Source organism: Anomalospiza imberbis, chromosome 26, assembly GCF_031753505.1.
Source record: "Anomalospiza imberbis isolate Cuckoo-Finch-1a 21T00152 chromosome 26, ASM3175350v1, whole genome shotgun sequence".
NCBI lineage: Eukaryota > Metazoa > Chordata > Aves > Passeriformes > Viduidae > Anomalospiza > Anomalospiza imberbis.
This window is the reverse complement of record NC_089706.1, coordinates 3,602,248-3,616,900: the sequence shown is the minus strand read 5'-3', so window position 1 is coordinate 3,616,900 and position 14,653 is coordinate 3,602,248. Positions and strand designations below refer to the sequence as shown.

Here is a 14,653-nt window from a genome sequence, read left to right as displayed (position 1 = left end):
CTGGAGCTGGGAGAAGCCACTCCCAGGACCTGCCTCTCTGCCAAGGGGAAACTATTTAGGGTGGATAAGCTCGGGGAGGGCTCCAGACGCTGGAGGTGTCCGCTGTGTTATAGCGCAGGTGGGGCCAACTCCAGCCACATTCTTGGCTTTGCTCTTTCTGGGGTTTTAAATTTTTTTTTTAATTTTTTTTTTTTTTTTGGGAAAAATCCAAATGATCCAGAGATGAGCCAGGCCAGGCCTCGCTATGCCATCGAACGTCCTGCCTACTCTGTCAGCCTCTTCGACGAGGAGTTTGAGAAGAAAACCAGAACTTACCCTGTCGGGGAGAAGCTGAGAAACCTTTTCAGGTAACAGGGAATGCTGTAGAATGTAAACCAGATTTAGTCAGGAATTGGGGGGGGTATAATTCAGACCTGGGAATACACATCCTCTTTTTATCCTGGGGAACTGTGGTTTTCAAGGGTTTGATGGATGAAAGGTATGGGAGAAATGCAAATTGGGCTGAAGAAAATGAAATTGGTGGCTCTTTTCTCAGCAGAACAGTTTGCACTGAGTGCATTTGGGATTTGGGGTCCTGTTTCCCAAGGGGTTTTTTATTTTAATAGTAGAAAAAGCACAATTGGTGATGTAGGCACATGTGGATTATTTTTTTTAAGCTTTCCAGCTGGGTTTTCCTTTTCTCAGCTTTCTGGTTGAAACCAATACCACCTTAAAGAAAGGCTTATAATTATGCTAACAAAGGTTAATAACCCTGATGATCACCTTCTTGGAAATCTATCTCCACTCCTCCGAGAAAGGAAGGCAATAATAGAGGAAAAAGAGGGCTCAGAATCTGGTGAGGGAGAAAGGCTGAGACATTCCTAGGAAGATCCTTCCTTGCTTCCAGCTCATTCGCTTCCTCCCTTCTTTCATTTTCAAATTCTTCACCTTTCACACTTGCTTTCATTTTTTATCTCCCTTCTAGATGTTCAGCTTCCAGGTTCAAGCTCACCCTCTTCCACCTGTTCCCAATACTGGCGTGGCTCCCCAAGTACAAAATCAAGGACTACGTCCTGCCCGATGTCCTCGGCGGGATCAGTGCGGGGACAATCCAAGTGCCACAAGGTGAGCGGCGTCCCTCTCTGCCTGTCCAAGAGGGAATAGCGCTTTGCCAGCTCGAGTAAAGCTCTGCAGGTGATGCTGGTGCCCCGTTGGGAGGGGTTTTGTGTTTTGCTGATGACCCCAAGCTCTCCATCCACCCTGCTGATCCCTGTATTTCCCTGCCTGTGCCCCTCGTGTTTTGCAGGGATGGCCTTCGCCCTCCTGGCCAATCTGCCTCCTGTCAACGGGCTCTACTCCTCCTTCTTCCCCCTGCTCACCTACTTCTTCCTCGGGGGCATCCATCAGATGGTGCCAGGTGAGGAATTGCCTGCTCAGGGCAGTAAAATGCTGGCTGGGAATGCTGGTGTGTCCCAGAACGGGGACGTTTGCTCTGCCAGGGCTCTGTGGGGCCGCAGATTCTGGCTGCACTGCAGGATGTCACCCCAATGACCCTGTGCCACCTCCCGTGGGGCTGGGCAGGGGGGAGCTGAGTGACTCGTTCTGCACAGCCCCACCTGCCCAGGAGCCTTCCAGGCCAGGGCTCTGCCCAGAGGGAGCTCCTGACCTCCCCGTGCTGTCTGCAGGGACGTTTGCTGTCATCAGCATTATTGTTGGCAACATCTGCAATGAGCTGGCTCCCGAGTCGGACTTCCAGTACTTCAACCACACCACCAACGAGACCAGCGTGAACAGCACGGCCCTGGAGGCGGCCAGGCTGGAGATCTCTGCCACCCTGGCCTGCCTGACAGCCATCATACAGGTGAGGGCTCTGCCGTGTCCCTGACCCTCACTGGGAGCCAAGCTTTCCCTGGAGCACAGGTGGTGGTGGCAGGTGCTCGAGGAGGCCCCGCTTCTGGGGGGGTGATGCCTCAAAATAGAGATTTTTGGGGATTTTTGGTCTTGGGGTGGAACTCTCTATGTGGATAATCCAAGAATGGTACTCTTAGCCCGGAGTGGGGGTGGGTTATGCCTCAAAATAGAGATTTTTGGGGATTTTTGGGGATTTTTGGGGATTTTTGGGGATTTTTGGGGATTTTTGGGGATTTTTGGGGATTTTTGGGGATTTTTGGTCTTGGGGTGGAATTCTCTATGTGGATAATCCAAGAATGGCACTCTTAGCCTGGAGTGGGGGTTGATGATGCCTCAAAATAGAGATTTTGGGGGATTTTTGGGGATTTTGGGGGATTTTTGGTCTTGAGGTGGAATTCTCTATGTGGGCAATCGAAGAATGGCACTCTTAGCCTGGAGTGGGGGTGGATGATGCCTCAAAATAGCGATTTTGGGGGATTATTGGTCTTGGGGTTGAATTCTTTATGTGAACAAGCGAAGAATGGCACTCCTAGCCCTGAGTAGGGGTGGATGATGGATCAAAATAGAGTTTTTTGGGGATTTTTGGTCTTGGGGTAGAATTCTTTATGTGGATAATCCAAGAATGGCACTCCTAGCCCTGAGTGGGGGTGGATGATGGATCAAAATAGAGATCTTTGGGGATTTTTGGGGCATTTTTGGTCTTGTGGTGGAATTCTCTACATAGTCAATCCAAGAATGGCACTCTTAGCCCGGAGTGGGAGCGGATGATGCCTCGAAATAGAGATTTTTGAGGATTTTTGGTCTTGGGGTGGAATTCTCTACATGGACAATCCAAGAATGGCACTCCTAGCCCTTCCCTGCCCCAGCACACCCGTGATGTGCGTGGGAGAGCTGTGTGTGCTCTCCCAGAGCATCACCCTGCCCCACAGGGGGCTGCCACTGCTCTGACCACAGCTCCTCTGTCCCACCCTAGCTGTGCCTGGGCTTCCTGCAGTTTGGCTTCGTGGCCATCTACCTGTCCGAGTCCTTCATCAGGGGCTTCATGACGGCGGCGGGGCTGCAGATCCTCATCTCCGTGCTCAAGTACGTCTTCGGCTTGACAGTCCCGTCTTACACCGGGCCCTTAGCTATCGTCTACGTAAGTGGGGGCTCTGCACAGCGACCTTCCCCCCCACCACGGCAGCACCGCCGCCCCTGCCAGGGAAACGGGGCCCAGGAGAGCAGGAAAGGGCTGGGGGAAGGGGAATCCCTGCCCCAGCAGCGTTATCTGAGCCCTGCCTGCGTGGTTTTAATGAGGAATCATGAAATGGGACTGGGATCTGGTGGCGGGGTGGGGCGTGAGCTGTGTTGCTTTGCAGCAGGAGTCTTGCAGGGTTGTTAGCAGCAGGAAGGTTTCCTCTCAGCAGGTTTGGCCATTCCTGGGATTTCCTGTGTGTTCCATGGATGCATCCTGTGCTGATGCAGCCAGAACTGCATTAAATCACCAGCACAGGCCCAGGGCTGGGGGCTGATCCCTCAGCAGAGGGTTTTCAGCACTGCTCACGTCTCAGGGTGTTGATTGTGGTAGCAAGTGCTGTCTGTTGTTCTGTCCATGTTGTCCAGAGTGTCTGTCTGGCTCGCCGTGACCCCTTCTCCTCTTGTCTCCCCTTCAGACATTCATTGACATTTGTAAAGGTCTGCCCCAAACCAACCTGGCCTCCCTGGTCTATGCCTTGGTCAGCGCTGTGCTCCTGATCGTCGTCAAGGAGCTCAACCTGAAGTACATGAAGAAGATCCGGATGCCCATCCCCATGGAGATCATCATCGTAAGTGACACCGGGGCTGTCCCCGGGAGCCTCCCGATGTTGCCCTGATTTTTTAAAGTGTTAAGTTTTCTTTTATAGCTCTTTTGAAAGCTTTAAAGTTCTCATAAAACTTCTTTAGCTTTCTGATCATGTTTACATATTTGAGAGTCAGAGTTCCCACACAATTTCATGTGGAAATAGAGTAGTTTACATATTTCTCTGTGGGTAGAGAGAAATGATTGATTGATCTTTGGACCAGTGAGGGTGGAGAGGTGGTAATTCCATCCCCCAACCCACCATCACCTTTAGAATTCTATAAATACCAGATGTTTGAATAAAGCTGAGTCTTTTTCTCTTTTGAACTTCCCAAGCTTCTGTGTGCTAATTTCATGTCCAACAGCGACATCTCCTCACCTCACAGCCCCGGGACACTGCTGCTCTCAGCAGGGCCACCATGTAGAGCAGCCACACAGTGACTGTGACACAGCCCCCACATGGTTTGGGGTCAGAAACTGGGCCAGCCCCATGCTCATCCCTGCACTGCATCCTGGTGATGCTGAGGGGGAAGAGAATAACCCCTGCTGGGACTGCCCTCGCCTTCCCCAGCCCAAACTCGGTGCTGGTTTTGCTCTGTCAGCTCTGGGAGCATGGCAGGGTTCATGCTGTGAGCCAGCCCAGCTCTTCCAGCTCACAGCTCTTTTTCTCCCTGTCCTTGCAGGTGATCGTGGCCACCGCAATCTCCGGCAGCTTCAACATGCCCGACAAGTATGGCATGCCAATAGTGGGGAAGCTCAGCATGGGGTAAGTGCTTGTGCAGGTCTGATTCACCTTCCAGACAGTTTTCCTTCCTCCTCCTCCTCCTCCAGCCTGGAAAACACCTCACTCTTCCCTGCAATGCCAGAGTCCCCTTCCAGGAGTGTCAGCGTGCCCTGTGACACAACCACCCCCATCCTCTGGAGTGTGGGCAGGGACCGTGTCATTGCTGAGCCCTCCAGCTCCTCACCCACCCCCCCAGCCCCCAGCCAGCGCTGCCACGACTTCTCCCCTGTGCTCTGCGTGCAGGTTCCCAGAGCCCACCCTGCCCCTGGTGAGCAAGTGGAAGGACATGGTGGGCACGGCTTTCTCGCTTGCCATCGTGGGCTACGTGATCAACCTGGCCATGGGGAGGACCCTGGCAGCCAAGCATGGCTACGACGTGGACCCCAACCAGGTATTGCTGGGGCTGGGGCAGCCAGGGACTGCTGCCTTTGCTCTCAGGCGTGAAGGGAAGAGCTCAGACGTGCTGGGCTCAGAGCAGACGTGCTGCTCCCGAGGAGGCTCCGTGGCTTTGTGCCATGTGGGGGGCAAAAGGACACGGCAGAGCCCTGTCCCGTGGGCTGGAGAGAGGCTGGAAGAGGGAAAGGAGCTTTGGGCTGGGCTCTCTGCCTTGATTCCCCTCCAGACTCAGTGTTTTGGCAGCTTGCTGAAGCACGGTGAGGTGCGTGCACTTCTCAGGGAGCAGAGAAAGACCTGGATTCCTGGTGTGTCACCTAGATACTCTGAGAGGCAGGACATTAAATAATCCTCTTTTGTCATCCCTGGCACAGTGGCAGCTTTCAACAGCCACACATACCACATGGAGCCCTGCCCTGAGTGTGTCAACAGATGACAACGTGTTTATGTGGAATTGTGCTTCCAGGTTTCCCCGCTACACCAGGTTCTATCCCAGATCTTACTGGAAGGAAAGAGACTGGGATGCACTGCAGGGAACCCAGAGCCTGCCCTGCCCACACAAACCAGCCTCAGGCCCCTGCTCTCTTGCCATGTGTCAGCAGGAAAGGCAGATGTCCTTTCTGATGGGCATTCTCCACATCTCCACAGGAAATGCTGGCCCTGGGCTGCAGCAACTTCTTTGGATCCTTCTTCAAAATCCACGTGATCTGCTGTGCTCTCTCTGTCACCCTCGCCGTGGATGGGGCAGGAGCGAAATCCCAAGTTAGTTCCTCCTCCTCCTCCTCCTCCTCTCCTCTCTCCATTCCCTCTGGATCCCAAAGTGCTGTAGCTGCCACGTGTTGCCAGCCTGACTGAGCAGCTCTGGAGAAGTTTCACACACAAGTGCTTCAGGCTGCTGCTGTTAAAGCAGAATTTCTTCCCTCCCCAAGCCCATTTTGTTCCCTGGTTTGGTTCTCTGGGTTGGGCACAGAAGCAGAGCTCTCAGCCTGCAGTCCCACTCTGGCTCCCTGGACTGGCAGTGAGAGGAGTTTGGGGTTATCTGTGAGATCTGCAAACCCCTGCCTGTTTTCAGAGGCAAACATCCTCTCCCATAAAATTCTGCAGTGCCCAGTTGTGCCCCTGACTACACCCAGGGGAGCTTTGGGAAGCCCTGATGTTTGCAGAAGTGATTTTCTTTCCTCTTTGCAGGTGGCAAGTTTCTTTGTGGCTCTGGTGGTCATGGTGACAATGCTGTCCCTGGGAATCTACCTCGAGCCTCTTCCAAAGGTAACACAAACATCTGTGCAGGCAGAGCCATTGCAACACCCGCTCTCCACACCCAAACACAGACACAGCCTCGCTCCAAAAAACCCTGATGCAAAAAGCAGCATGGGACAGTTTGTTCCTGGCCTGGGGACCTGTCTGGAATCACACAATCACACAATCACACAATTCCAGGCTGGTTTGGGTTGGAAGGGACCTTAAACCTCACCCCTGCCATGGGCAGTGACACTTTTCACTGTTGCTCCAAGCCCCATCCAAGCTGGCCTTGGGCAGGGATGGGGCAGCCACAATTTCTCTGAGCAAATATAAGTGTAAATTATAATGAAATTATAATGCAAATTATAATGAAAGAATCATCCAAATGACCGTGCTCAGATCCAAGTGAGATCTTTGTGAGCATCACCCTTGTGATGGGACTGGCCCAAGGCAGGCAGATGCTGCAGAAAAGCATCCACTGCCAAACGTGGCACATCTAGGTCCTGGCTGACACCATTCCCTGTCCTCCACAGTCTGTGCTGGGAGCCCTCATCGCTGTGAACCTGAAAAACTCCCTCAAGCAGCTGGCTGACCCCTTCTACCTGTGGAAGAAGAGCAAGCTGGACTGTGTGAGTGCCTGGGGTGGCAGGAGGCATCATCTGGCCAAGGCAGCATGCGCAGGACAGACCCTAAAAACGTCTCTTGTGGGGTTTTGGGGTTATGAGTCCCTTGCAGGAGGTGGGTTTGGCTCTCTTGGTGAGATGGTGCTGCCTGTCCTGCCCAGCTGAGCACGCTGCTGCTCAAAGCACATATCAGAGAGGCCTGAACTCTTACCTGCTGTGTTTAAATGCCAATCAAGTGCGGAGCCTGTTTGCCCAGAACTAGCCAAACCGGCCCTGCTCAATATCTGGGAGTCATGACTTAAAAACTCACACAATGGCCCTCCAGGGTGAGGAGAGCCCTTCAGAGTGATAAGGACTCCAGGCACTGGTTGATGTATAAACCCAGGCAGGGGGTGGCGGGGGAGTGAGAGCGGAATTTGGAAATGTCTGACATAAAAAGACAGTGTTTGAACAGGACTCCCACGGCTGAGTGCCGTGTGTGGACACGGAGCCAATATCCTGCCAGGGCCCGACAAACCCCCTTATCGGGGCAATCAGGAGTCCAGAGGGGCTGGCCACAGCCATGAAGAGCTTTCCCAAAATCTTGCTCAAACAAGTGCTGGAACAGAGCTGCGTTATCAATTTGGGCACATCTCTGAATGGGTTCTGCTGCTGTGGGGTGAGAGGGGAGGTGTGTGGGCTCTGGCAGCTCAGCTGCTGCCCCTTTACCAAAGCACAGATGGACCCCACAGGCTTCAGAGACCCCAAATCCTGGGCAGACATGAGCGTGGACTGAGTGGAGATGCATGCTGCTGCCTGAGGAACATCCTGGCAGATGCCAATGGAGTGAACGGGATTCCCCTGACCTTAATCTCCTTGGAATTTGAACTAGATTCAGTGTCCTGTCCCAAAATGGGGAGCACCATTCCTGGGTGATGTCAGATCATTGGTGTTCATCACCTTAATGCTGGCTGTGTTTCAGGACAGCTAATTCCAGCTAATTCTAATGAAGCCTGGATGGATGGGATGGATGGGATGGATGGGATGGATGGGATGGGATGGGATGGATGGATGGGATGGGATGGATGGATGGGATGGATGGGATGGATGGGATGGATGGGATGGATGGGATGGGATGGATGGGATGGATGGATGGATGGATGGATGGATGGATGGATGGATGGAAGCCCTTCCTTGCCATTTATGCACAAAATGAATATAAATTAAGATATTGAAGTCATCAAAGTTACCCTTATTCATCCAAGGTCAAAGTTACTTTTTATTAATTTTGAGGATGGGATTAAAACAGCCTGATAATTATTTTCAGAGGGGATGTTTGAATGCAGGGCAGGACTGATCTCATATGGAGCGAAATGCTTGAGTGCTAACACATAAAAATGATAAATGGCAGAGCTCTGAGCTGGAGTGGGGCAGGTTTTTGTCTTGTCGCTCACACCTGGCTATTGAATCCTCTCTGTGTTCAGGCCATTTCTAGTAGGTGCTCAGACAGTTTTCAGAGAGGCAATTTCTGATTTTTTCTGAACTGCTCTGACGGATAGCAGGAGCTGCTCGGGGCTGGAGCAGGGAGCAGCAGATGGTGGGGTCTGCAGGAGCCCTTTCCTGACGAGCCAGGCCGATTGTTTTCGGATGGAACGAGCGGAGTGGGCGCTCGAGCAGCCGTGGAGAAACGCCCCGACTGCTTTTATGGCTGAAAGGAAACTGGGGCTCCTGGCAAACTTCCCAGCAAGGACGGTTCACTCTAAAACATGCAGCAACTGCAGCATTAGAACAGCTGCAGAAGTCAGGGTTTGGCCTATTCATGTTGACCTGGGAGCGTTTGAGAGTCTGGGATGGCAGCACAGAGCCATTTTTCCCATCCATTTTTCCCATCCATTTTTTAATCCCATTCTTTCCCATCCCATTCTTTCCCATCCCATTCTTTCCCATCCCATTCTTTCCCATCCCATTCTTTCCCATCCCATTCTTTCCCATCCCATTCTTTCCCATCCCATTCTTTCCATGCAGTTTTCCATCCCTTTTTTAATCCATTTTTCCCATCCATTTTTCCCATCCATTTTTCCCATCCATTTTTCCCATCCATTTTCCCCATCCATGCCCCCATGGTTCAGCTCTTCTCCCCCTTCTCTCCCTGCAGCTGGTCTGGCTCGTGAGCTTCCTCTCCGCTTTCTTCCTGAGCCTCCCCTACGGAGTGGCAGTGGGCGTGGGATTCTCCGTGCTCGTCGTGGTTTTCCACACCCAGTTGTGAGTACTTCACGGCCCCAAGAACCACGGGAGATCTCCCAGGGGCAGAAGGAGGGACGGGTGATTTTTCAGAAGCGACCTCTGGCCCGCGGAACGCGCGGCAGGAGCCCCGGGGAGTGCAGGTGTCCTGCCCGGAATGTGCAAACAGGAATGGCAGGCGCCAATTTAGTGCCTGCATTCCCGCTCCCGTGCACATCCCAGGGCAAGGGGAAGCCTCAAGGTATTTGCTTCACCCCACACAGTTCCCAGCTCACAAAAAGAGCGAGTCCTGTCTGTGTGCAGGGCCCTGGTGTGAGGTCTTCTCACCACTTTTAATCCATCAAAGCCCTTTCTTAATATTTCCCAGTCTGGCATCTCAAAATACTGACTCTTTTTTTTTGCTCTGTAGACTCTGCAGGGGTGAAATGTAAGAGTTTTCACAAAGCAAATGTTCAAATCCTGGGATGGAATGTGAAGCAGAAGCAGTTTTCTTTCCCCTAACGCTGATCCCTTCTTTTCTGCAGCCGCAACGGCTCTGCCCTGGGCCAGGTGACTTCCACTGACATCTACAAGAACCCCAAAACCTACAACAAGGTGAGCTGCAGATAAAACATCCTCAGAGGAAATGCTGTTCTTTGCCACTGCTGCCCAGGCTTGCTCTGAGCTCCTGTCTCTGGTGCAGGTCCATGAAGTTAAAGGGATTAAAATCATCACCTACTGCTCGCCACTGTATTTCGCCAACTCGGAGATATTCCGGGAGAAAATTATAGCCAAGGTGAGCAATTCCTTAACAAATCCCTGCCTGAAGCCAGTCCCAAACCGCCCTTGCTCTCTCCTGTGTTGCTACATGGGGATAATTAAGCTGTGGGTGATCATGAATCATGGTCACATCCACTCTCTGCTCCTCAATCCTCCTCTCCCTGATCCTCAGGGCTGTTGGCAGAGCTCATTTTAGACATTGTGCCCAAATCCTGACCGGTTCCTCCTCCAAGCTCTGCCAAAACAGGGGCATCCTGCTATTCCAAGTCTCTCCCTGCATGTGCAGGTTCCCCAAGTTCCAGGAGATGTTTGGATGCCATCAGGATCACCCCACTCCAGCACCCAGCTGGTGCCCCAGGCCGGGAAATGCCAGGGAAGGAAAAGCAGCTCCTGACTCTTGGAACAGACTTTTTAAGGAAAAAAATCTCTCTTTCCCACAGACAGGGGTGGATCCTGGCAAGGTGTACTTGGCCAGGAGGAAATTTGTGAAACAGCAGGGGAAGGGCACAGCACAACCACGAGCAAAGCTCCCAAAATTCCTACTGAAGGAGAACAAGGTAACTCAGCTCCTGAGTTCCCAAAAAGGTCCTTCTGTCCATGAGAACGACCCCAAGTCCCCATCAAACAGTTCCTCTTGAACAGGATTTCCTGCACTGTTTTCCTGGCCACATTTCCCACCTCTCATCCCCTTTCCTCCCCGCCTACATCTTCATTCCTCCCCAAACCTGAAGGTGCAGGAGAACTGGGAATGGCTGGGATTCTGTAGAGGAGGCTGGAATGGGAACATGGGGAACAATCTGCAGAAACCAGGCAACTTTGGCCTCTTTCTCTGGGGCTGTGTCAGCAGTTCAGCCCCAAGGTGCCCCTTCAAAGCCCATTTCTCAGTCACCCCAGCCCTATTTCCTGTGCAATGCTGAGCAATTTTGAAATAAATGGATCATGTAAATTATCCTAAGTCCAGCCCGAAGGGACAGCCAGGCTGGAGTTAGTCCAGACTAAAACCCTTAATATCAGTGGGTAGAGGTGCAGTCACCCGCCAGGACCCCACCTGTGCCCTGCCCTGACTCTGCATCTCTGCCCTGCCGCAGACCTTGTCTTTGCAAGAGCTCCAGAAGGACTTTGAGAGTGCCTCTCCAACAGACACCAACAACAACCAGACCACTGCTAACGGTGCCAGCATCTCCTACATCACATTCCGCCCTCCTGGCCCCGGGGCTGGGCCAGGGCAGAGCCCCGGGGAGCTGGGCAGCAGCACCACCCTGCAGGGCAGCACCTTCAGCGTCCTGCCCACGGCAGACACCGACCCTGTGCTGACAGCACCGCCCTACATCAGCTTCCACACCATCATCCTGGACATGAGCGGGGTGTGTTTTGTGGACCTGATGGGCACAAAAGCGCTGAGCAAGGTGAGTTCTGTGCTGCCAACACAGCCAGAGCTGTGGCTGTCACTTGTCCCAGCACAGCCTCACGTGCTCTGCTCCATCTGAGGGGGACCCAGAGTTCTGAGATGTCCCCAAAGCTGTGACTAACCCAGAGTTCTGAGGTGTCCCCAAAGCTGTGACTAACCCAGAGTTCTGAGGTGCCCCCAAAGCTCTGGTTGTCCCTTGTCCCAGCACAGCCTCACAAGGGGGACCCAGAGTCCTGGGAGGTGTCCCCAAAGCTGTGGCTGTCCCAGGGTTTGGGGAGATGTCCCCAAAGCTGTGGCTGAACCCAGCAGGGAGGGGTAGCCTTGCCGTGGCTGTGCAAGCAGGAACTGGCAACCACAAAAGCAGCAGAAACCCAAAGAGCCCCAGCCAGGGGAGGTTCAGGAGGAGCAGAATTCAGCCCTCTCCCCTCCCCTCCCCAACGCTGCTTCGCTGTTTTTGTCGCTGTCACCTCCGCTGTGACCCCGAGGTTCCCGTGGGGGAAAAGGAAGCCCAGCCCCAGCAGGGCAGGGCAGGCTCCAGCTCTCTGAACTCCCATCCTCGGTGCCCCCACAGCCGGCCTGGGGAGCTCCTGAACCCTCTGCACCCCAAGGACACGCAGGGGGCACCTTGCACTATCCACAGAATTCACAGAATCACTGGGTTGGAAGAGACCTGCAAGATCATCGAGTCCAGCCCAGCCCCAACACCTCAGCTAAACCCTGGCACCCAGTGCCACATGCAGGCTTTGTTAAACACACCCAGGGGTGGTGACTGCACCACCTCCCTGGGCAGCCATTCCAGAACTTCATCACTCTTTCTGTAAAAAACTTCTTCCTGATATCCAACCTGTATTTCCCTTGGTGCAGCTGGAGACTGTGTCCTCTGGTTCTGTCAGTTCCTGGAGAAAGAGCCCAACCCCACCTGAGCACAGCCACCTTTCAGGAGCTGTAGAGTGCTGAGGTCACCCCTGAGTCTCCTTTTCTCCAGGCTGAGCACCCCCAGCTCCCTCAGTGGTTCCTCACAGGGTTTGTGTTCCAATTGTGGGGCTTTTCCTCTTCTGCATCTCTGATTTTCTCCTTCAGCCCCAGAGCTGATAAAAGTCTTTATGCATAAACACAAAGCTGGAGCAGCAGTGTTTTTAATCCTCTCTCTCCCATCTCATCCCTTCCAGTTGTGTTCCAGTTACCAGAAGATTGGCATTAAAGTGTTCTTGGCAAATGTGCATGGTAAGAATCCCCAGAGAACACATTCCCATGGGATTTTCCCCCATTTCTGAGCTCCTGACAAACAGCAGATCCTTTTCTGTTCTTTATTCAAACTGTGAGATGTCAGTCCTTTGCTGGACCGGGCCAGAACAGATAAAAGGAGAAAAGAGAAGAAAGGAAAGAGAATCACTGTTCTCTGTGTGTGAAATCAGTGCTTTCATTTGGGAAGTGATAAAGCTGTAACATCTCCACACTCAGCATGCAGGAAAACAGATCCCCACACTCATTTCTGCTGCAGACCTGCTTCTTCTGAGCCTTGCCTTAGCTCAGAGGACCCCAGTAGCCACAGAATTCCTCCTCTGCTTTCCTCCTCGTTCAGCTGTCTCCTTTCTCCAGCCCAGGTGTACAATGACATCAGCACAGGGGGAGTCTTTGAGGAAGGAGGCCTGGACCGAAGTCACATCTTCCTGACCATCCACGATGCTGTTTTGTTTGCACTGGCCAGTATCAGAGAATTTGTGCACCCGCCCATCTTGGAAGAGGTAAATTTGCTCCCCAGCCCACGGGATTCTCCTGTTTGCCTTCCAGGCTGCATCAGCACAATGGAAAAAATAACAAGTTGCTACTGCACCTAAAGAAGCTTCATGTTTCTCTCAAGTGGTAAAGGCCAAAATCCAGCAAATTATTTAATATTCCAGTTGTTGTGTATGGGCCCAGCACCTTGGGATGGAATGGATTTCCATGGGAATTCAGAAGTGTCAAAGTTTTACACAAGCCCTTGGCTGAGAGATGAGTGCTGTGCCAGCCTGGAGGAGCCAGGAGAGCTGTTCCAGCACTGTGCCCTCAGTTTGGTGCTGGCTGGAACAGGCAAAGGCAGAATTTGGCCCTCAGTGATGAAGAAGTGAAGACAAAGCTCTTGCAGCTGGAATAGTCCCAGCATCCATGAGTGCTCCATTGGTAGGAGGAGAACAGGAGGAATTCCAAGGCAGGAATGTGGCCCATGCTGGTGGCACAGCATCAGACAGGCTCTGTCCCCAAACAGGGGTTGGTTTATTGTGTGCCAGCAGGAGCTGGCACCAGTAGCAGCAGTTATCTCCTCAGGAGGAATTAAGGTATCTCCTATCAAACTAGAGCAATAGGGAAACGCAGATAAACACCTGGAGCAGGGCTCCTCCTGTGCCCCTTCTCCTGGGCATTTCCCTTGGACCATGGGTCACCTTTTAGGCCTGGCTTAGTCATTATTTTCACTCCTTTTGACCCTGCACTCTGCTAATTTGTTGACTCAAATCTTCCCTGCACAGAGGCCAACCCAGACAGAGCTCTCCATCTATGACGAGTCTGTGGACGAGGGCAGTGCAGAGTACAAGAACCTGGAGGAGGTGAGTTGTAGTGCCAGGGGTCACTGCAGCCATGGCTGTGAGACAGAAATCAGAACTTCTAATTGGGATTGTTTGGATGGGAAATCATCTGCAAGTAACTGCAGTGCTTCGGAAAGTTAATTGCAAATATAATTTTAAATCCCTGTCTCGAGGAGCTCTGGAAGGAGCTGGATGAGGACAGGTAGGTCACCCCACAGAGGAGTCCTTCAATCATTCTGGGCCACACAGCTCAGGTTCAGCCAGACCTGTGGTCTCACACACTGGGGGGAACTTGGAGAAGCAAGTTTGGTTCATGCCCAAAAGAAGAGTCACCAGTGAAGATTTTCAGCACAGGCTTTGTAATTGCTGCAGCAATTTGACCCACATGTGGGCCTTGGGAGGAGATCCCCTCCAGGGCTGCCCTTCCCTGTGCTGTCCATGCCCGGCTGGAAGCATGGAGAAGGGCTGGAGCTCCTGGGGGTGTTTGTGTGACAATGACACCGAGCTGTGTCACTCTGGCGCCAGCCCTGACCCTGCTCATCCCCTGTGCCCTTTAGGAGATGTTTGGGAGCATGTTCCACTCAGAGACCCAGACAGCTCTGTGAGCACAGCGAGCAGCAGGCAAACCCTCCAGAGGAGACTCCCCCGTCCCACCCCTCCGTGGAGAGCTGCGCTTCTGCCTGGGGACACAACGGGTTTGCCACGAGGCCATCACCCTCCAGAACTGCCAAATCCTCCCTCCTCCCTGCTCTGCTCGTGGCACTCAGAGCAAAGGACTCTGGAGCAGGCAGAGCCAGCTGGGGAAGCAGGAGCTCAGGAGATGCCATCTCATGGATTGCAGAACTCGGGGGGCGTTCAGCCGCCCCTCTGTCCCTCACCATCCGTCTGCCCACGCTGGAATTGCATCACCTGGGCAGCCTGCTCCTTGCCTTTCCCTCCTCCCCCCGCAGAGTGAAA

At 53.0% G+C, this 14,653-nt stretch overlaps 1 protein-coding gene across 1 annotated transcript; it reads left to right on the top strand.

Moving 5' to 3' along the window:
- SLC26A9 (solute carrier family 26 member 9) lies at positions 1–14,527 on the top strand. The gene is made up of 20 exons (XM_068173235.1): positions 1–347; positions 965–1,104; positions 1,286–1,396; positions 1,665–1,840; positions 2,864–3,028; positions 3,543–3,695; positions 4,393–4,475; positions 4,737–4,884; positions 5,535–5,648; positions 6,075–6,152; positions 6,659–6,754; positions 8,883–8,989; positions 9,493–9,562; positions 9,651–9,743; positions 10,168–10,284; positions 10,816–11,133; positions 12,305–12,359; positions 12,735–12,880; positions 13,640–13,717; positions 14,254–14,527. Exons 1-20 carry the CDS (start codon positions 223–225, stop codon positions 14,299–14,301), a joined length of 2,421 nt encoding a protein of 806 aa, XP_068029336.1. The 5' UTR covers positions 1–222; the 3' UTR covers positions 14,302–14,527.
- The last annotated feature ends 126 nt before the right edge of the window (positions 14,528–14,653 follow it).